Source organism: Acomys minous (genome assembly GCF_964271855.1).
Source record: "Acomys minous genome assembly, chromosome: 1".
Taxonomy (NCBI): Eukaryota; Metazoa; Chordata; class Mammalia; order Rodentia; family Muridae; genus Acomys; species Acomys minous.
This window is the reverse complement of record NC_140483.1, coordinates 128,639,204-128,662,271: the sequence shown is the minus strand read 5'-3', so window position 1 is coordinate 128,662,271 and position 23,068 is coordinate 128,639,204. Positions and strand designations below refer to the sequence as shown.

The window sequence follows — 23,068 nt, the reverse complement described above, 5'->3', positions numbered from 1 at the left end:
TCCACTGGGAGACTCACCTGGCTACAGGAGGTGGCAATTACAGGTTTCATAGCCCCCAATACACACACACACACACACACACACACACACACACACACACACACACACACACAGTCTCAGCTAGGGTCACCACAATAGACTCACAGGAGCCTCCCCATCCCAGAGATGTCCCCCACTGATCTCCATCTTTCTTCATGTCCTTCTGTCACCCACTTGATCTCTCCCAACACCTGATCCCTACCCCCATTTTCCTCCCCAACCCCTCTCTCATCCAGTTTTCTCCCTCCATCTACTTCAGATGTGTATTTTATTTCCCCTTGTATCTTCTCTTGGGCCCTCCATGTCATTCAGTTTCTTTTGGTCTGTCCATTGTAGCATGGTTATCCTGTATTTTATGGCTAATATCCACCCATAAGTGAGTATAGACCATATGTGTCTTTCTGGGTCTGGGTTACCTCACTTAGGAGGATATTTTCCAGTTCCATTACTTTACTTTCAAATTGCATGGTTTTTTGAAAATAGCTGAGTAGTATTCCACTGGGTAAATGTACCATATTTTCTTTATCCATTTTTTTTTTTTGGCTGAAGGACTTCCAGGTTGTTTCCAATTTTTGACTATTACAAATAAAGCTGCTATGAGCATAGTTGAGCAAGTGTCCTTGTGGTATGGTGAAGCATCTTTTGGGTATACATCCAGTATGATATAGCTGTGTCTTGAGGTAGAACTATTCCTATTTTCTGAAACATTGCTTTTGATTACCAAAGTTGTTGTACGAGTTTTCGTTCCCACCAGCAATGAAGAAGTGTTCCTCTTGCTCCACATCCTTTCCAGCAGGAACTGTTGCTTGAGTTTTTGAACTTAGCCATTCTGACCGGTTTAACATGGAATTTCAGAGTCATTTTGATTTACATTTCATCAATCACTAAGAGCATTGAACATTTCTATAAGTGCTTCTCATCCATTAGAGATTCCTCTGTTGAAAATTCTCTGTTTAGCACTGTACCTCATTTTCAACTGGGTTGTTTGGTTTGTTGGTGTTTACTTTCTTGAATTTTTATGTATTTTAGATATTAGCCCTCTGTGAGATGTAGAGTTGGTAAAGATTTTTCCCAGTTTCTGGGCTGTTGTTTGTCCTATTGACAGTATCCTTTGCTTTACAGATTCTTTCAGTTGCACGAGGTCCCATTTATTACCTGTTGATCTTAATACCTGAGCCACTGGTGTTCTATTCAGGAAGTTATCTCTTGCGCCAATGAGTTCAAGGTTATTCCCCATGTTATTTTCAATTACATTTAGTGTATTTGGTTTTATGTTGAGTTCTTTGATCTTGGTCCTTCATGAGGGCTTTGTCGCCTATGACTTCAAATATTCTTAAACCATCCAATCTTTATCTTAGCTTTCTTCCATCCACAGAATCTTCTGTCAGTTTCCCAAATATTCAAACCCATTTAACATCAAGGTCTTCACCTTTCCCATGATATTTAATTCTGTTAATAGTTTTTATTTTCTTTCAATAAATTATTTCTCAAGTTCTTTAAGATTATTTATTTTATTGTACACAGCTGTAAAAATGAGAAATTGAGTATATAAATTCCCAATGGCTAGTCCTCACATTGCAGACTGACTTTTAAATAAGTATGTTTGTATGTATACATGTCTGTCTGTATGTATGTATACATGTATGTATGAAGGAGAGAAAAACATGTTTTTGTTTAGATCAAAAGTGAGGGATGAGAAAAAGACTTGTGAGAGAGTAGATGATGATTATCGCCTTAGAAGTCGAACCACCATGTGGGGGAGATTGATTATTAAGCACCTGAAAAACATCCTTGAACAAATGCTGAGAGGAGGTGTAAACGTGAGCCAAAAACAAGAGGCAGGGCCTTTGGAGACTTGGGATAGTTTTGGCTATTCATTCATTGCTCCACTTTGAGATGCTCATAAAGAGAATCACTCAAGGGAAGGCTTCAGGGCTCCTTGCTCCTGCTGAGGTTCTGAGTTCTGGTTGCTCCAAGTTCCAGAGAAGAAGCCCTGCTGATTACACTAGGAGAATCATTCCTCAGAACTGATATCCTTACGGTTTCATTATTGTATTCTTTACTCTTCTTTTCCTACTATTTAGGTTAATCAGATTAAAAGTGAGGTACTCTTGGTTAATAAGTTCATAATAAAATATATTTGCTAAGAAAATTGAGCCTACGTATGTATGTATGTATGTATGTATGTATGTATGTATGTATGTATGTGTGTGTGTATGAACACACAGTTTCATTATGGGTCCAGGGTATCCTTAAACAGTCTCGATTCTTCTTCCTTTGCTTACTAAGTGCTAGCATTACAGAGATGTCCCACCTCCACATTTGGGCTTTCAGACTCTTATTTATATTTAACATCAATGGTACATACGATATTACTATGGCCTGTAGGAAGACTTGAGAAAACATCAACCAATGATAGATTTTCCCCCCAGTGGAGGTTTGAATATTCTGTAGGCCTTTCTATAGTAGCTGTTCTTACTGTATGAAAATGATACGTAATCACTGTATATTTGAATCAATGAGAAGTGGGAAAGGATAATGAAGTCTTGAGTAGATTTTGTATTGTTGATATGAGCATAGCCATGTCAAGGACCAAATTTATTCACACTCATGAAAATGATAAAGCCTTCCCAGAGTCAAGCACCGAGAAATCCAAGGTCTTCCTCTGGTCCACATACAGATGTTACAAGTGATTGCCCTTTTAGCTAAAACCATTGTGTGCAGAAACTATCAACCACAGCTTCTTCTTCCCTGAGAACTGTGACCCTAGCCTGCTGCCCTACAGAGACCCTCAACTAAGAAGAACTGACCTATCTGGTGTTAGATCCTTAAATAGTTCAGGTTGCAGCAATAACTCTCTGTATTATAATAGCTAAATACTTAAGCATCTCTGTGAAGCACTATTTTCTGCATATCATATAAACCTACCACTCCCCCTAAAATATTAGGTGTAAAAAAAGTAATTAGATATGTAGAAAGTTACCTTGACTCTTAGAATTCACTATCTAAAATAAACAGGTATTTTACTGACATAATTTTATTGTATAAACACAAATTCTAGCGAACTTTTATGTGAACTTCCCTGTGACATTACTTTGTTTGCTGCCAGTTGGTCTGGTAAGTGATGAAACAAGGTGAAAAGACTAAGAAGACATAAGTCTATGTAACAATGAATTCAAATTTTAGTACATGCAATAGAAACATGGTATGGTTTATAAATGGTTTTATCTCTAGAGATAAGTAAGAATTATGCTGAGTGGTTTTATGGGTTTAATAAATAGGTATAATTTGTGTTTTATTTGTATAAATTTTAGTCAAAGTCATATTGAAAGAAACTTGTTTTCCACAATAGCAAAGGTCACTGGATATGATCTATGAATTTTGAGATCATGCTAATTCATCCTGAACATAATGAATTCTGGTAAGATGGGAAAACACACAGCTCTTCTATATTAATCGGGACTAACTGTAAAAAATTGAATCTGATGACAAGGAAGTGGAGCCATTGGTACGCGTCTCTACAGTTTGCCTGCAGGTAAATTGCCTTGCATTAATCCAAATTCACCAATCAAAGCAATTATTTTTTGTAATATTTTACCCACTGAGAGCTGAAAATGAGGCATATAGCAAATCAACAGACCTTAAAAATGAATTGAAATATTTTATTGTCAAAAGGCACTATTGCTATAGAGGTAATTGAATAACAAACCACCAAGCAAAAAGAAAAAAAAGTAAAAGGTTTTATTATTGGCATAATTTCAGGAATGCCTATAAAGGTCCCTTAGATTCCTTAAGCTAAGGATAATCTAACTCCTGAGGTGCTTTGCCCAGGAATACCTCCAGGCTGCTTGCGGCCTCCTGGCTCACCCTATGCAGCAGAATATCTGGTGTGCTTTCTTGAGAGCTCAAGACTGATGACAGTCTTATCATTTCCAAATTCAAGAGCTTTCTCCTTCCCACCAGCTTCTTTATGCTTGAGAGTCCCAACCACCATGTTCCAGAAACTTTTAAAAGAAGGCTGTTGTCTGACAGGACTGAAAATAGCCAGAGGAGCAGGGACCCTGATGCTCAGATGACCGACAGCCTCTGGCCTGGTAGCAAAGACCATGTATGGAATTGCTCCAGAGAAGTGTCCAGCTTGAATGACAACAGGGCCTACTAAGGACGCAAGGAAGATGTGACCCCAACAGAGTATTACCTTGCTTCTCCACCACTGGCTGTCCAGCTGCATGGTGCCCTATCCTGAGCTCCATCCATCCCCTTGGCTGCCCCTATGCAGTGTCCTAACGTGAGCACCCACATTTCACTCATCCAGCTCCCCAGCAATGCAGTACCCTAGCCTCGGCTCCATCCATTCCCCAAGCTCTTATTTAACCTTGACCCCCCAGGGGGGCACCCATGCCCTGCATTGTTATTCCTTCTATTTATGCTTTCATATTTGTGTCCTCCTTAGATTTCTATTGCTGTGATAAAGACTCTAACCAAAAAGCCACTTGGAGAAGAAAGGATTTATCTAGTTTATAGTTTATTCACTTTCCATGTTAGAAGTTAGATGTAGCTTAGAAGTTAGAGCAGCAACTCAAGGCAGACACCTGTGGGCAAGCACTGAAGCATATGCTGAGAAGGAGCACTGCTTACTGACTTGCTTTCCCTGGCTTGCTGGGCCTGCTATTTTGCAGGGAGTGGGATATTTTTATTTCATATTTTAATTTGATTACAATGTTTACCCCTTCCCTTTTCTCCCTCCAAACCTTCTCATATACTGCTCTCTGCTCTCCTTCAAATTTATGGTCTCTTTTTTTAATCAATTGTTATTGCATACATACATATATTTCTATAAATATATATATATTCCAAAACATAAACTGTTGTGTCCATGTATTCTTACTTGATGTCTGTTTTCAGAGATGAACATTTGGCAGTGGACAACGAATTGGTGTGCTCCTCCTTGGGGAGGGTCATTTCTCCCATCCCAAGCTTTCCTCAGTTACCTTCAATTCTTTATGTAGAGTTGAGGTCTCATGGGCTTTTGCCTGTCCAGTTTGGTTCAGTCTGATTTATTACACCTTTAGAACCACCTGCCCAAAACAGCAATACCCACAGTGGTTGGGCCCTTTCACATCAAATAATAATAACAACTACAACAACAACAATAATAATAATGTCCTAAACACTTGCTTACAAACCTATCATGGGAGCATTTTCTCAACTGAGGTTCCTCTTTCTGGATAACTCTATCTTGTGTCAAGTTGACAAAAAAACTAACCAAAACAATTTGAAAAAAAGTCCAACCAAAAATCAGCCAACAACATTACAAACACTAATACAAATCTATAAATAATAAAGTTAAACATAAGTAAACTTAACTTACAAATAGAAATGGAAAGCAGCTAACTAAATTAGAAGTCAAAATCAAATTATTTTTATCCACAAAAATTGCACCTCTCTGGCAAAAATTGCCAGAGTAGAGGACAATCCAGTTAGCAAAAGTCAAGAGTCACAGCTCTTCTGATATCTGATTTTAAAATAAGACATATAACAAAATTAGTCATAAGAGATAAATAAGACCACAAAGAATTAGCAAAGTAAATACTTCATAATTATTATGTAAGGATTATAAATATATATACATGAAATATTGGGCCTCCCAATTTTATAAAACAAATGCAATGGACATGAAAGGTCACATGGATTCTGATATAATATTACTGAGATGTGTGGGTCCCAAACTCAGGCCCCCAGTGTACATTTTAAACAATAGATCCCTTCTCAAGATGTTACTCTCTGAGACAGATACTGTGACAAAATGAGATTCCTCTCCAGTGCTAAGCCACTTGCTGAAGGTATTGGTCTTACCAAAGCTTACAACTGGATTTGAGGCTCCTTTAGGGTATGGCTAGAACTATAAATCTCTTTACCAGGGCTGCCTCTGTGACTTCTCGATGAGGACTTGTTTCCTGTCCTGCCACACAAATGGTGACATCTTGTGCTTGGCTTATTTCTACTCACAGTATCCACTTTCTTCTTCTGCTGTGGTTTCCATGTCCTGTACTGATATTTATACTCATACTTACATTTATATTTATACTGTAATGACATTTATAATCATATTTGTACCGTACTAATATTTATATTTATAAGATTATATTTATAGTTCCAAAGATTTTTCTTTCTGTTCTTGGAGCAGAGTCCATTTTTCTCCTTCACTCATTATTTCTCTTCACCATAATCACAAACAGAGAAGTGTCAAATTTACCAGTGATATTTTCCTATTGATAATTTAAAAGTTTTAGGATGCTTTTATTATTAAACATGCTCAGCCTAGGGTAAAAGTCATTTCTTTCAGATGGAAAATCTATAGTTGTTTCCACTAAGGACTCTGATAAATTTTAACTTGTAAAAATTAGGGAGTATCTTCTTTATCCTCTAGCTTGACTATGGGTGCATTTTGTGAAGATGCTTGAGGAATGAAAACATAGCTCTCTTCAGGGCATGAAGCATGATCAAAGGCTTAGTGGGGAAGATGTGAAGGAATAAAAATGATGCTGTTCACACCATTAAAAGTAGACTTCATAGCGCCAAGTCCTCACTCTATACCGATAGTATTTTGCTAACTTAGGCCAATTAATTTGCCTATGATAACTTACTTTTTTTGCCCATTTTAGTCTCTTGTGGCTTTCATAAGAAATTATTATAAATTTGTTGGCTTAAGTCACATAAACTTCTTCTCCTTCGTTTCCAGAGCTAGAAATAGGAAATGAGTTTCCTGGAGTTGACTCTGTTGTTGGCAGTGCTGTGCAATATCTAACTTTGGAGATTACGTCTTCATTTCATCATTCTCTTTCAGGTGGCCACAGCATTTATTGGCTGTGGCTTGTATCACCCCAGTGTTTACTACCTATATGGTCACGCTGACTTTTCCCTTTTTCTGTGTATCCCATCTCCATCCCCCACCCACTCTTATATGCATATCACCAAGTAGAGTGACACATGCTGTAATCTCAGGAAGTGGCAGCAGAAGGGTCAGAAATTCAAGGCAAATATTTTCATGCACAGCAAGTTTAAAAGCAGTTTCAGAGTGTAAGAGACTGCATCAGAGATAGAAATGAAGGAAGGAAGGAAGGAAGGAAGGAAGGAAAGAAGGTCTGCACTGTATCCCTGGTATAGTCTAGGCCCACCCAGATAATCCAGTATAACATCTTGATCTCTGATCCTTAAATTTTTTACTGATACATAAGATAAAAGTCACAAATTTCACGTATATTTTAAATTACAATAAATATATAATAGTGCTTACATGAAGACTAAAGGCTACTTTCATATCAGTTGATTTCATATGCACGTATTCTCCCAATAATGATTGAAAATAATGAAGTAAGACAAAGCCTTGTCACTACAGAGTATGTGAAAAGTATTTTCTCATTATTTCCTTAATTACTTTTATGGGATTTATCTTTTATTAGGCATTATATTATTAAAAATGGATATGGCTTGCGTTTAGATAAAGATAGCTAGAAGTTATATGAAAGTATTGCACAATCTTACATAAGAGATGAGCATATATACATTTGGTATCTGCAGAGGATTCTGAACAAATTCTCTATTCATCCCTGGAGAAGGCTACAGTGAGTGAAATTCTCATATAACATCATCTAATGTGCAATGAAGCACTCAGTAAATATGAATGTAGGATAATGATGTCGATGATAATATCACAACATGAAATGTAGCAAAAAATGTTCCTATGTAAACAAAATATATCCTCCCTATTGGACTTCTGATGTGCTCTAACCATACAAGGCTAATGTTATTCAAAAGACTGTGTCTCTTCACTGAATAACTATAATTCAGTAGTGCAGACATAATATACTTAGACACTTCTGGCTTTGGCTTTTCTTTTTTTTTCATTTGAAATTGAGATCTTCTCAGCACTTCCACCTATTCTGAACTCTTTCCAATGTCATGGCCAAAAAGCATAATGTAATGAGGTTATCTCTTCTGTTCTCTTGTCTGCTGCCATGTAGGACACAGATCTGATGACATTCAACATCTCTGTACATCGGTCATGGTGGAGGGAACATGGACCTGGCTGTGTTCGGAGGGTGCTGCCCCCATCAGCACACGACATGATGGATGACTACACGTATGTCTCAGTCACAGGCTGTGTCGTCGATTTCCAGTACCTAGAGGTCATCCACAGTGCTGTACAAATACTTCTATCTGTAAGTCTCACTTTCATATCACTGTCTGATATGGAGTCTCATTTGTTTATATCTTATATCTGCTACCTGGTTGGTAGTGCTTCTGATGATCATGCAGAAAATACTAACAGTGGAAACAGCAGCAATTGTAGAGGCACTAATGATGCATACAGGCATTTTGTTTAGAACTAAGCAGTTACTATGGTTTCCAACTTGAGACCCAACCTGCACTATGCAGTGAAGTAACATCATCACCATCCTAAGTGGTCCATTATCCACTGGGCATTGCAAGCTGTGCTGCTAATGTATTCTTGTGCACTTCAGCTCCAGGGGAAGGATGTAAACACTTCCAATGGCTAGCTGACCATAATGCACTCCAATCTGCACATAATCATTCCTTAAAAAAAGTAAGTCCCCCAGAAACGTTTCACATTTGGTGTCAGGACATAGCTCGGTAAAGCAACAAAAGAATTTGTTTGTTATACCATGGAAAATGTTATGTCCAAGGAATTATGTAAGGTGATTTATTTCCATGAGAATTCTACTTATATTCTGGCCATTGTGTGGAGTGGACTTAATTAAAATATGTAACATCGAGAACAACATAGACTAGTTTATATTGTTTTTGGGATAGGGTCTCACTATGTAACTCTGGCTGGTCTGGAACTCTCTATGAGAGATCAGGCTGGTCCTAAGCTCACAGACCCACCTGCCTCTGCCTCCCATGTACAGGGATTAAAGGGCTGTGTTACCATTCCCAGACAAGTACAGCATGTCTTTGAGATCCACTAAGGATTTCATATTTTAGTAAGAGTCAAATTATAATGTGACCATTATCAACTTTATTTTATCCATAAAGTTGCTATGACTTTACACAATGAAAAGCTTCTCACTATCAGTGGATCTCCCTTTAAAGTTCCAGAAAGGACTTAGATTATTCAAGGTTTTACAGTCTTCCTCTATAAGTATACCATATGTCATCATTTTCTACATAATCATATTTTTTTTATGTTTTCTATGGTCCTTCTTTAATCTAGCAGTTATAAATGAAATGTCACTAAAATATATGTGCGTAAATCTTTGCTTTAAAAATATGGAGACTAGTTTTCTCTTAAGATTTTTCAGTCTGGTTTAAAATATAAAAGAAGTGCAGGGTGTAGTAGTTCATGCCTTTAATCCCAGCACTCGGAAGGTAGAGGCAGGAGGATTTCTGTGAGTTGAAGTCCAGCCTTGTCTACAAAGTGAGTTACAGAATAGCCAGCCTCTGTTACACATAAAAACACCCTGTCTTGAAAGAAATGACAAAATAACAGCTAGCAGAGGTGGTCACGGGCTTGGTTTTAAACACACATGTGCACACACAAATGCACACACACACCAATCTGCCTGCACTCTTTCCTTGGAAGCCGGATAGAAAAGTGCAAGTCTGAGGAAAAATTCTTCTTGCTCCCATCCACCAACAGGGCTACTATAAATTATCTGCAACATACACCTGAAAGTCTTTTCAAGGGAATATATCAAGATGAGAAATCAAAAAAATCTGTGGCTATGGTCCAGCTGTGGGGTGAATTGTGCTCCTCCTCAGAAGCCTGGGTGTCCAGTGTTCATGTGTCATGTCTCTCCTAGAAGATGGTTAGCAATGTCAAAATAATCTTACAGAACCTGATTCTAACCCATCAGTCTGCCAGGACCCTTCTGCTAAGATGATTACAAAGCACTAATCTATTCACTCTGCTCCCTCTCCCAGGATCCTGGAAGAGATTTCTACAACTCACCCATATCTAGCTTTCTTTGGAACTATCTCTACACAAACTGCCTTGGGTACTCAAGGTCAAGATATTTTCTCTTAGGACTCACGGATGGCGACTCTCATTATTTCACACCTTAGAAGTGGTCCTCACGGGTGAAGCTAGAATCAGAAAGCTCTGAAAATCTGCTTACATCATCCCTGTCCTCTGAGTTATTTTTCTCTCACCACACCTTCATCTGTTAGGGCTCTCCACCCCACATAGCACATAAATTCAGTCTAAATAGAGGTTAAGCTGCATAGAGAACGGTGTGAAATAACCTGAGGCTATTCATGCAAACTTTGACTTCCAAAGGTTGTAGAGATAGCCTGTCCTGCCTCAGAATCCATTTCACAGCAGCAGCCATAGAAGGTCCTAAAGCTAATACAGTACTGTATACTCATGGGGTGCAAAGAAAGGACAAAAGTAAGTGTGTTCTTAGGTTTTTAATTAAATTCCTACTGGTTGTATACCACCAAAAAGTTTATTTCAGCTCACACTTCTAAAGCGGTATATAATCTATCATAATGGTAGCAGGGTTTGTACGACTTAAGGAACATAAAGCAGCTGGTTAACTTGTGTGTGCAGTCAGGAAACACAGAGATGAAAGGAAGTTAGTCCATGACCTCAGCCCACAGAACCACACCATCCATATTCAAGATGGGATGTCCCTCTGCAGGTTTACCTTCCTGGAAATTTTCTCATATACACACCGTATCTCGTGTCTACTTGATAGTTCTGAGTCCTGTCAAGTTAACAGTGTAGAGTAACAATCACACTCTAACTCTAGGCAATCACTTACCTACTTTTCCCTTTATTAAACTATTTATTATGGGCATTTCTAATATAATTTGTCACCACGGGTTATTGTCTAGTACTTGCCTTCTTTCAATTAATGGCATTTTCAAGGTTCATGCCATCATTTCCTTTTATGACTGAATAATATTCTATCATATGCCTAATTTTAATCTTTATGCCTGCTATAGACATACACAATATGGACCAGTTTTTCAGAACTATAATTAAAATTTATATGGCATTCACCTTCCCACTGGTAAAACTCCCAGTGGAATTTCAGTAGTCCATCATGTGCCTCTCTATGCAACATCATGTACCATCTTCTAGAAACATTTGGTTTACAGGTAGCAATTTTTCATTCTTATCGAGCTACTCGTTCTTGTGTATATATAACACTGACATTGTCCAGCACTGCATACAGCATCTATGGTTTTAATAATTTAAAGCATGTGAATATTTAAAGATCAGATTCATTTTGTATCATATTCGTGATAAGATGTACATGACAGGATTTTGTTCTGCAAGTTAATCAGCTAGCACAGCAATCAAAATGATCACTTCATTTCCAAACAATGAGATGCATTTTCCTAAGCTTTGATGTCTGTGATTATCCCAGACATGTTTGTGAGATTTTATAAATTAATACTGCTCTACTATTTTAAAGTGATTTCCTAGACATTGCTAAACTCAAAAGTGAGTTATGGCATTCAGTAGACTTAAATACAGTTCCTTTTAAAACTGTATCTGGCACAGAAATCCCTTAATATAGACAATCTAAAATCCTCTTAATAATGAATCAAAACAAAAATTGTGGCTATGGGGCTTTTAGTGGTATTAGAGGGAAGAAATTTAATTTTATTGACATTTTACTTAGGGTAATTTTATGTAATTCAGATGTTGGCAGACTTTTATCTTTATCTCTTTGTTAGAATACTATTAGGTTGAAAAAAAGTAACTTTCCATAACAATGAAATTATTTCAAAAACATTTACTTCCAAACAAAATTTGTGTACATTTCATAACAACAAGTTTGCCATTCCACATTTTGTATTCTTTCTAATAAGAAGTTTTATTCATCCAAAAGCAGTAGTAGCTGCCTACTTTCTAAAACATGCTATGATGAGAGCTTGGCTTTGGGAGTTGGAAATAAATGAACTTGAATTTGATGTTGTCCCTGCTGTAGTGTGTTTTGATATACTGTATAAGATCATGAAAGCAGTAGTAGTCCATAGTGTAAATGTACCATAGTTTCTTTATCCATTCTTCGGCTGCGGGATATCTAGGTTGTTTCCAGATTCTGTCTATTATGAATAAGGCTGCTAAGAACATAGTTGAGCAAATGTCCTTGTTGTGTATTGGACTATCTTTAAAAAGAAGGAAATCTTGAAATTTGCAGGCAAATATATGGAACTAGAAATTATCATCCTGAGAGAGATAACCCAGACACAGAAAGATACACATGGTCTATACTCACTTATAATTGGATACTAGCCCTACATGGATGTCCTCTGAGAGTCTTCACTCAGAGAGGATTGGTACAGATGCTGGGACTTGTTTTTGGGACTCCACTTGGGAGTGGTATGGGAGAATAGGGAGATAGAAGGACTCAGAGGATCCAGGAGCAATACAAAAAGACCATGAAGGCTGGAGGATCTGGACCCAGGGGAGCCTGCACAAACTGTTATGTGAACCAAGGACAATGCATGCAGTAAACTTAGACCCTCTACTCAGATCTAGACAATGGACAGTGCATTCTCCACAGTTGTGTGGAGAGTGGGAACTGACTCTGACATGAACTCTGGTGCCCCTATTTGACCACTTCCCCTGATGGAGAGGCCCAGTGGCACTCAGATGAAAGGGAAGCAGACTATCAGGATGCGACTTGATAGGCTGTGGTCATATAGTGTGTAGGAGGTTCCCTTCCGTCTCAGGTCTAGGGGAGGGGAATAAGGTGAAAGAGGGAGGGAGGGCGGAACAGGAAGATACAAGTGAGGGGATAACAATCAGGATGTAATCTGAATAAATTATTTTTTAAAAGATCATGAAAGCAATAAAACTGCATAACTTTAGACATAAGATGAATATTAATTTCTAACACTGTGTTAATTGATTTCATTACTTAATAGATTAGAAGAGTAATCCCCAATATTCCATTAAAAATCACAGGAGAAGGCGACACTCAAGGAAGCCATGATCCTTTGTCTAAAATGTTCTCTTGGTTAAAAATAAATGCAAAAGAATTCCACATGGAAAAAACACTACAGGAAATAAAGAAAAAAAAGAGAAAGAAACTATGAGAGAAGTGAGCAGTCTTGGTTTGAACGATGGCTTAAAGCTGAAAAGAAAGGGTGCTTAAAATATGAGAGGTTTGAATGCCAAGCTAATAATGTGTTGTGTCCCTGGAGTTATGTATTGTCTGCACTGAGGAAAATAACTTTCTTTTTTTTTTCTCCTTTATTAATTTATTCTTGTTTCATCTCAATGGTTATCCCATCCCTTGTATCCTCCCATTCTTCCCTCCCTCCCATTTTCTTCTTAGTGCCCTCCCCTATGACAGTTCCTGAGGGGGATTACCTCCCCCTGTATATGTTCATACGGTATCAAGTCTCTTCTTGGTAACCTGCTGTCCTTCCTCTGAGTGCCACCAGGTCTCCCCCTCCAGGGGACATGGTCAAAGGTGAGGCACCAGAGTATGTGAGAAAGTAATATCCCACTCTCCACTCTACTGTGGAGAGTGTTCTGTCCATTGTCTAGATCTGGGTAGGAGTTTAAGGTTCAAGTCAGAGTATTAAAGCTTCTAAGAAAATCCTGCTATTGAAAAGAAGTAGTCATCTAAGACAAAGAAGAGTGAAGAACTCTCCTAGATCAGGGAAGTAGGTGCCGCAGGACAGGGAGATGAAATTGTGATTCTAGACTGAAGACAGGCCACAGTGAAGCCTATTTATATTAGGGCCAGGAAACAGTCTCTCCTAGATATGGATGCAAAAACGAGATTAGAACAATGGCACTATAAATAGAAACATGAACATAGAAGGGAATAAATTCATGAGCTGCTGCCCTAAGACAAAGAACGTTGGGCAACTAATTACTGCTGGGAGAGGGAGAACTCACCTCTCCCATGAGGCCCCCTCTTTGTTATCCAGTGCAAAGTGCTCAGCCCTAAAACCTTATACAGTCAAACAAGACAAATATACTCAGCAGGTTGTACTGATATATTTGTGCATACATATACATAAATATGTATGTATGTCACAATAATCAAAGAAAAAGAGCCTCTCATTAAAGAGTAGGGAAACATGGCAGGAGTTGAAAGAAGGAAGGGGAAGGGAGAAATAATACAATTCTACTTTAATTAAAATGTATACAAATTTAAGAGTAGATTAAATAATTTTAATAGATATTTGTAATGCATCTGTGGACTAGAGGACAAAATTATGGTTCTCTTTGTCATTATATTGCAGTTGTATAAGGGATTTGGTTCATGAATGTATAGGGAAACTTTGCCTTATGTTTTTCCAAATTTTGTGAGTCTGAATTTATTGCAAAATTGAATTTTGAAAACATTGTTAAAATTTTGTTTATTTACATTCAGAATTTTAGACTCACCAAGATAGGAAAGATGTTTTCTTCAAGGCTTCCAAATACAAATAGCCAAAACACTATGAATGTTATATATACAATATAATACCTGATTGTTTCGTGGTTCTTCTTGCTGTAGGTAGTTTATTGATATATGTGTAATAATATAAACGTATATGTAAAAATATTTAATTTTAAAAAAGAAAATGAAAAAATGTGTTTGTTTTATGTTATGTATATGTGTGTCTATTTTGTATGCGCTGAAGTACATCACGTGCAAGCAGTGGCCGTGGAGGTTAGAACCATGTGTTGAATGCCCTAGAACTTGGGTTGCCGACGTTTGTGAGCTGTTACGTGGGTTCTGCGCACCGAACTCAGACCCTCGGCAAAAGCAGCTAGTGTTCTTGATCACTGAGCCATCATTTTATCCCTGAGGATATCTTTAAATTATTAAAAATCTAAGTTTCCAAACAATTTACTCAAAGAAATGTTTTCACAAACAATAAAAAAACGTAAAGAGAACTTATAAAGTATAAAGGGTAGATCCTAAGCATTGACAAGACTTAACAAATGAATACGTAAGAAGTGAAGAACACAACAGTGTTCACCTTGCATGTCAGTAAAGGTAGAGGAGGTGACATCATGGGGTTTGGCAAAGAGCTGGAGTGTGAGAGCAAATGACAATTATGCGAATGCACTCCACTCTTGTACTTGGCATCTGAGATTCGTATGTATGCATAAAGCTATTCGCCTGCAGTAGGAAACTGCAGGAGAGAAACACAGAGGGGGTGCATAAAAGGGAAAATCGCATAATAATACTAATGCAAGTGTTTAATTTTAATTTGAGGAGTAGGATGAAAGGAAGGTCTCTAATGCTCAGGAACCTGCTTGGATATGTGCTGGGAAGCAACAACACCTATGAAGCAGCCATGTGGGAACAAGGATGGATAAATACATGTATAGTGAGATGTGGCTATAGATGCTGGCCTATGGCATCCTACTATTGCTTGCTTTTAATTCATTTCTCCCATTTCCCCAGTATCTTTATCCTACAACACAAAATATAATTAATATTGCTTTGCTATTTTTTAATCCAAAGATACCTTAGCACCTCCCTACTGACATTAGGAAAATCAGTACATGTTTCACCAGTTACTTATGCACAAGACTACAAAACTGAGCGGTTACCTGTAGCAAAGGTGACATGGAGGAGTTTGACCAATGGGGTCAAGTGTGAATAGAGCACCTCACTCTAGCCAACTCTGTTCTTGTTACTTTGGAATATGACTCTCCACATAGGTCTGACCATCCCAGGAAATTTAGGATTCTGTTGCCTCACTTCCAACTTGATATATGTTTCCACCTTGTTATTGGACTTACTTACAATAGTAAGAGTGTGTTTTTCACAGTCTTGAAGAGGACATGTAGCTGGGACTTCTTAGATCCTCTAGAATAGGATGTTTGACAGATTTAGGCTATTTGATAGTAAACATTTGTATGTGTAAGGGAGTGTCTACTGTAACTTGTTTGATTTATGTTAATGAGATTTTAGGAAAGAAAAACATTGTTCCTTGACTTCCTTCAAATACTCATCCTGACCAAAGACTGCTCAGGTTATTAAAATGGTTTAATCAATTCTTCTCAGAGTAGCTTAGGGTGACTTCTTTTAAGATTAGGCATTCTAGTTGAGACATAAATGAACTCATTTAATGAGTGATGTGAAGTATATTCAAGAATAAACAAATATTCACTAACCTGGCAAAGTTTTGGACAATAATGAGAAAAGTGATCAAAAATGAAACCAGAGAAACAGATAAGGAGAAAAAGTGACCGAGCCTGTGTCTTGTTATGCAACCCTACCAGCTCAGTACTGAGGAGGCTGAGTTGGGACTATGTGTTCATTGACAAGGAGAGGAATGTATATGGTAACCCAGATTCAGAAAGCCAAAATTAGAAGAGGAGGAGGAGGGAGAGAAAGGAGGAGAAAAAGGAGGCACAGAACTTGAGTTGGACACTAGAAAGACTACGCAGGAAACTGGCACCATCTGTTATTTAAGAAAGTGACATTGAAAATGCACAGAGAATGGACTGAGGAGAGGGGAAAGTAGAAGAAAACAAACAGTGCAAATGAAGTATAATTGTATCTTTGACTTCATAGTAGCTGTATAAATAGAAATGCCTACTCCTTATGGGAAGAGAAGAAATGATACATGTAGGAAAGGTAAGTAATGGGGTAAAGGATGCTGTGGCTAGCAAGATGAGAGCATCTAGGATGTTTATTTACTTGTAGAACTTGTGGAAAACACAAGTTGTTTGTAAATCTAGTATTAGATAATGAGAAATAATGCAGGACATATGGAAAATGTCTATATTCATCCTAAATTTAAACGAAGTAGTAGAGTTTCTACTTCTACTTCCTAAATTTCTAGAAGTAGAAAGTATATCTTTTCGAATTCTATCATCTCATTGGATCAAATCAATTGTCATTTTATAATAACTTAAAGCAATTAGTGAAGTATCAGCTACTCACACATGACCAAAACCAAAAATCACTAATAAGAAACTGAATAATGAAAATAGCTTCTATTTAAAATTGATGTATGTAATCGAACTGAAAACCCAGAAATAAAGCCTCCATACCTCGAATAATTGATTTTTTTTCAACAAAGGTGTCAAAACCATACAAAGGAAAAAGAGAAAGCATCTTCTACAAATGGTGCTGGTCTAACTAGATGTCTACATGTAGAAAAATACAAATAGGTCCATATTTATGACTCTGCACAAAACTCAGGTCCAAGTGTATTAAAAACATCAACATTTAAAAAAAAACAACTAAATCTATTAGAAGAGAAAGTGGAAAAGGGCTTCTGACTCATTGGCATAGGAGACAATTTCCTGCATAGAACACTAAGCTCCAAGATCAACAATTAATAAATGAGGCCTCTTGAAACTGAAAAGCCCTGTAAGGCAAAGGACACTGTCAATAGAACAAACTGGCAGCCTACAGATTAGGAAAATATCCTCAACAATCCTACATCCAACAAAGGGCTAATACCCAAAATATATAAAGAACTAAAAATATTAAATACCAACCAACAAACAATAATCCAAATAAAAATGAGGTTTACAGAACTACACAGAGAATTCTCAACAGAAGAATCACGAATAGCTGAGAAGCACTTAAAGAAATGCTCAACTTCCTTAATCATCAGAGAAATGAGAATCAAAATGACTGTGAGAATCCACCTTACACCTGCCAGAATGACAACAATCAAAAACTCAAGTGACAGCACATGATGACAAGGATGTAAAGAAAGGGGAGCACTCCTCCATTGCTGGTGGGAGTGCAAACTTGTACAACCACTTTGGAAATCAATCTGGCGCTTTCTCAGAAAGTTTTGAGTATCTCTAAGTCATGACACAGTTATATCACTCCTAGGTATATACCCAAAAGATGCTTCACCATACAACACAAGTATCACAGGCATCTGTTCAGTTATGTTCATGGATGCTTTATTCATAATAACCAGAACTTGGAAACACCTTAGACGTCCCTCAACAAAAGAATGGATAAAGAAATTGTGGTACATTTACATAGTAGTATACTACTCAGCTATTAAAAACAAGGAAATCATGAAAATTTGCAGGCAAATTGACAGAACTAGAAAAGATCATCCTGAGTGATTAATTCCAGACCCAGAAAGACACATATGGTATGTACTTTCTTCTAAGCAGATTTTATCCTTTTATAGTACAAGATAAACATACTACAGTGCACAGACCCCCAAAAAGATATGTAACAAGGAGGATGCAAAAGAATGTGAATAAGTCTCACTCAGAAGAGGAAATAGAATAGAGAGCGGCAGTGGTTGTAGAGAAGGAACAAGGTAGGAGAGGTAACAGAGAGAAATGAAGGGCGATCAGACCTGAAGAGAGTGAGGGTGGGAGGACAGAGGGCCTGCAGATGGAAAAGAAACAATGGGCAGAGGCATTTCTATGACAAGCTGAAGACCGAGGACAGGGTAGGCTTCTGGAAGAATATGGGGTGGCTCTAGCTGAGACTCAGAGTAACAGGGGTTATGGAGACTGAAGAAGATATCCTCTAAATAGACAGGACTCCTAGTAGAGAAAGAGGAACACCAACCCACCCACAAAATTTTGGCCCAAAGTGTATCCTGCCTACAAGATGTACAGGGATAAAGATAGAGCAGAGATTGAGGAAATGTCTAACCAATGCCTGGGCCAACCTGAAATCCACCCCCATGGGAGAGCCAACTCCTGACACTAATAATACTCTGCTATACTTGCAGAAAAGAGCCTAACATAGCTGTCCTCTGAGAGGCTGCACCCAGCAGCAGATACAAACAGATGCTGAAACTCACAGCCAAATTCTGGGTAATGCATAGGGAGTTTTGTGGCAAAGTGTGTGTTGCGGGCTGGGGGCACAGAAGGACCTGGAGGTGACAGGAGCTCCACAAGAAGATCAACAGAACCAACTAACCAGGGCACAGAAGGGATTGAAGAGACTGAAACACCAACCAAAGACCATGCATGGACTGGACATAGGCCCCCTACACAGATGTAGCAGATAGGTAGCTAGGTTTGAATGTGGGTCCCCTAGTTGCAAAAGATAAACAGTAAGTCCTACAGACAGTGAAACCTGAGCAAATTAAAATCTTGGAAATACACAACAGCTTTTAATTAACGATCTAACCTAATCCAAAGAAACAGGGAGTTGGCTTATAAAGTTTGATTCTAAAGGCCTTTCAAGCCAATATTTGTAATAAGAAGCATCATCCTCTTTTACTGAAAGTTTTTTTATTATCTTCAATGGGATGGACTTATAACAGAGCTAGGGCAAATCTGTGGCCAGTGGCAGTGGTTGGAAAGACCATCTATATGACTATACTCATTAAGGATTCTTCATTAGTACATGCAACATACACTAATTTAAATTACATTATATTACTGTGTCTGCATTAATGCATGTTTTGAAAAGACATTAAAGTTTAAAGATTCAATTTGTAAGTTTTTTCTATTTAGCACTTTCATATAAGTCAAACTCCCCTTAAGATTTTTATGTCACATATGCATTATTTCAAAGAGAAAAATAATGTTTATCAACCTAGTCTCATTGATAAAATTAATCAATATGTTAGGATTGCCCCTTCTCATATCTGTTCACCCAAACTATCATAACCTTTCACTCAAGGTTTCCTTGAAATGTTAAATCCCTGGGTCTAGGATATACTACCAGGACCCAGAAGGCTCTTTAATTGGAAATAGAAGTTCTACTTTGACATTCAAGCCTGAGTTGTGATATTGTAGATGCTGGTTATCTTCTGGATAACACCTATCTGAAAATAATTCAATCTGTGAAAACACAGAGAGAGAAAGGCAGGCAGAGATTATGCATCCATGCCCAAACTGGCTCTTTCTCTGGCCTTTTCCTACACCAGGGTCAATAAATGTTCTTTCATGTTTACATGGTTTGAAGGACAGTTTTTTTTAAACTAACACCAATTTCTTATTGATTTTTTGAATGCCTTCAGTCTCTTAATTTCTGAGTGGTTATTATATATTCACTTAGTACCCTAAGGGTTTGGGGAGGAGGTGTGTGTGTGTGTGTGTGTGTGTGTGTGTGTGTGTGTGTGTGTTGCTGAAAATTGAACTTATGGCCTCACACATACCAGGTTTGCAATCTGCCTTTGGATTTTTTAATTAACATTTTAATATATATATTACATATAATTTTATATTATTACACATACATACAATAAACTACCTATGGCAAGAAGAAACATGACACAATCAAGAATGATATAAATGTTACATTCTTAGTGTTTTGGTTATTTGTATTTGGCAGCCTTGAAGAAAACATCTTTCCTATCTTGGTGTGTCTAAAATTCTGAATGTAAATCAATATCTATCATTATCAACTTAAAAACATCTATCTAGACCCAAAAATATCTTAACCCCTAAACAACTAAGTTTAATCATAAAATTAAACTATCTGGTCTTCAACCCCATCAGAGACTTGAGAAGGAATAAACTTGATTACCTGAGTATATAGGGAGTACAGGTTAGTAGCTTTACAAATGACAAGATGACAGAGACAGTTTGCTATGGAATAGGCACCCAAAACTCCCTATAATGTTGGAGCATCATCTTCAGCCTTCTAACAAAACATATCTGACAGGACTTCAAGGAAATTTGAAATAATCCAGTCCAATTTTCCTACATCTCAAGAATTCCATCCACAGCCATCAATAGCATCTATACTATCAACTGCATGTTTATCTGGGGTCAATAGAATAAGTCAAGTGTAAGACAACACATATTGCAGATGTAAAGAACACATTTGAACACATTTTGAAAACAGTGCAAAAGGAAAAGGTAAATTATCTCCTTGATCATTTGCCTAAGATGATAAACTATATTTAAGAATAAAAATAATTTGTATAGGCTGGGTTTAAATAGAATCTTTTATTAAAACTAGTTTCACATACTCTTTTAAAAATCCTAATGTTGCTTTAATATAATTTACAATCATATATGCAACTCACACCTTATTTCTTTTGGGCAATACTGGTCTATGACATCCTTGATATATATTGATTCAACCCCTGATTAAACAAATATTCATTTGCCCTCTAGTCACACTCATCCATTGTTGATTCCTGTATGTGTTAAAATGATTTTGTTTGTTGATCCACAATTAATCACTTTAGAACGTCCCCCAGAAGCACTAGTTTTGCCTCCTGTGTGTCACAGAGAACCTACTTCTCATTTGTATCCAGCTCTTCTGACTTGTTGCTGGAAAGTTGCCATCCAGCACAGCACAGATAAGGCATAGACTTCTACTGGAGATTGGGGAACATTTCTCTACTCCAGAAAGATATGGCCAGGAGACAATGCCACATTAAGGACATGTATCAGAGATGTGGTGTCTTGTTTTGGCTTATTTCATGGAATATGACATTGTTAGACCTAGTAAAAGACAGGTATTGAAAGGTTATGGAAGTTTTGAGCCTATTTTGAACACACAGGGTCTGTGCCAACATCATTTAGGGACAAAAAGACACTCTGGTAACAATAGTTACTGATAAGGGATTACTTTCTTATTATAAGTATCCTCAGCAAAAGACCAGGAACATTAACTTATTCTTTTTTATCTACAAATTCACACAAGTGAAATAGAATACAGTAGATTGGTTCTTTTGTGTGTTATAAATAACTTAAGATTCTGGCTCCTAACGCCTTTTCTTCTGATTAAATAGAATTCAAACCTCTAGAAAAAAATTAAAAACAAACAGAAAGCCATTTGGATATTTGACAAATTCACATATTCAAAATGTTCTCAGTGTAATGTGTGGTCACCCACACAGATTGAAGACATAATTTATATTACTTCATATTAGAAAATGAAGAAAATATTATTCTGAAAATAGAAATTTTTGGGCCCAAACCTAATATATATTTTTATTTCTTTTACTTTTAGCTTGGAGTACATGAATAACCACTACAACTTACATTTTAGTACATAGACAATATTTTTTAACTAGAGAAAACATCTTATTACAAATAATTTTTTAATGAAAGACTAATATAAGAGAAATTCTAAAGTTCATTCCAGGTCCTAACTTGAGCGTATGGGATCTGTGGACATAGTAATATGGCTCCAATTATTCAGACATACAAATTAAGAAGTGATAAGCTATACAGTGATAAGTTTATTTAAAAATATTAGCAGATGCTCAAATATGCCACAGGCCTTGAAACCCAACAGTTATTTTATTTCAATTGTAATCAACAATCACATATAGAATTTCTAGCTACACTGGGACAAATTATTTAGGGAGTTCTATTTATTCAATTCAGATCATTCAACTGAGAAAAAAAATTGCAATGAGTTGATGAGCTATCCGTTTCTAAAACAGCAATTAGACACTCTAGGAAATGAATGATGTTTGAAGGAATTGTCTAAAGAAAGGGCTCCCATGCCTTCTCAGGGCTAATTCAACATGCATTTTTCTCCTCCCTTCCCTTTATAATAATTCTCTGACCCTTACATGCCTCCCTCTCACCACGCTCAAGGAGCGTCTCCATCCAACAAACCAGAAGCTACTAGAATTCTGTTATCATTGGGCTACCCTGGACAATGAAGACTTTAGACAAGTCCTCTAAATAGCTTGCAGACCAAGCCATACCCTGAAAGTTTTCCAAGCATACCTTCAAGTCTTCCACAACAGACTAGCCAGAGACTTCAGTCAGAAGTGAATTCTCCATATTAGTTTATTGATCATAAATTGACTTTCAATGATTTATTCCTTCTAGTACTAATATCCTTGGAAAGTACACTCCATCTCTTTGAGGATGAATAGCACTGGAACTTGGCTTTAACCAATTGCAAGTGAAAAAGATGGTGAATGTCCATCCTATCATACATTAACTGGTATGGCAAAATGTTATGTTGTCCTTTTTTTATTATTAATTTATTCTTGTTACATCTCAATGGTTATCCCATCCCTTGTATCCTCCCATTCTTCCCTCCCTCCCATTTTCCCCTTATTCCTTTCCCCTATGACTGTTCCTGAGGAGGATTACCTCCCCCTGTATATGTTCATAGGGTATCAAGTCTCTTCTTGGTAACCTGCTGTCCTT

The 23,068-nt window shown here is 37.3% G+C and overlaps 1 protein-coding gene across 2 annotated transcripts in view; it reads left to right on the top strand.

The window, feature by feature from the left end:
- NKAIN3 (sodium/potassium transporting ATPase interacting 3) overlaps nucleotides 1–23,068 on the top strand; it is a 564,680-nt gene that overhangs the window by 415,588 nt on the left and 126,024 nt on the right. For both annotated transcript variants that reach the window (XM_084796631.1, XM_084796630.1), the window contains exon 4: nucleotides 8,064–8,261. In XM_084796631.1, coding sequence (XP_084652757.1) covers nucleotides 8,064–8,261 — 198 coding nt within the window. The remainder of the gene's footprint in view (nucleotides 1–8,063; nucleotides 8,262–23,068) is intronic.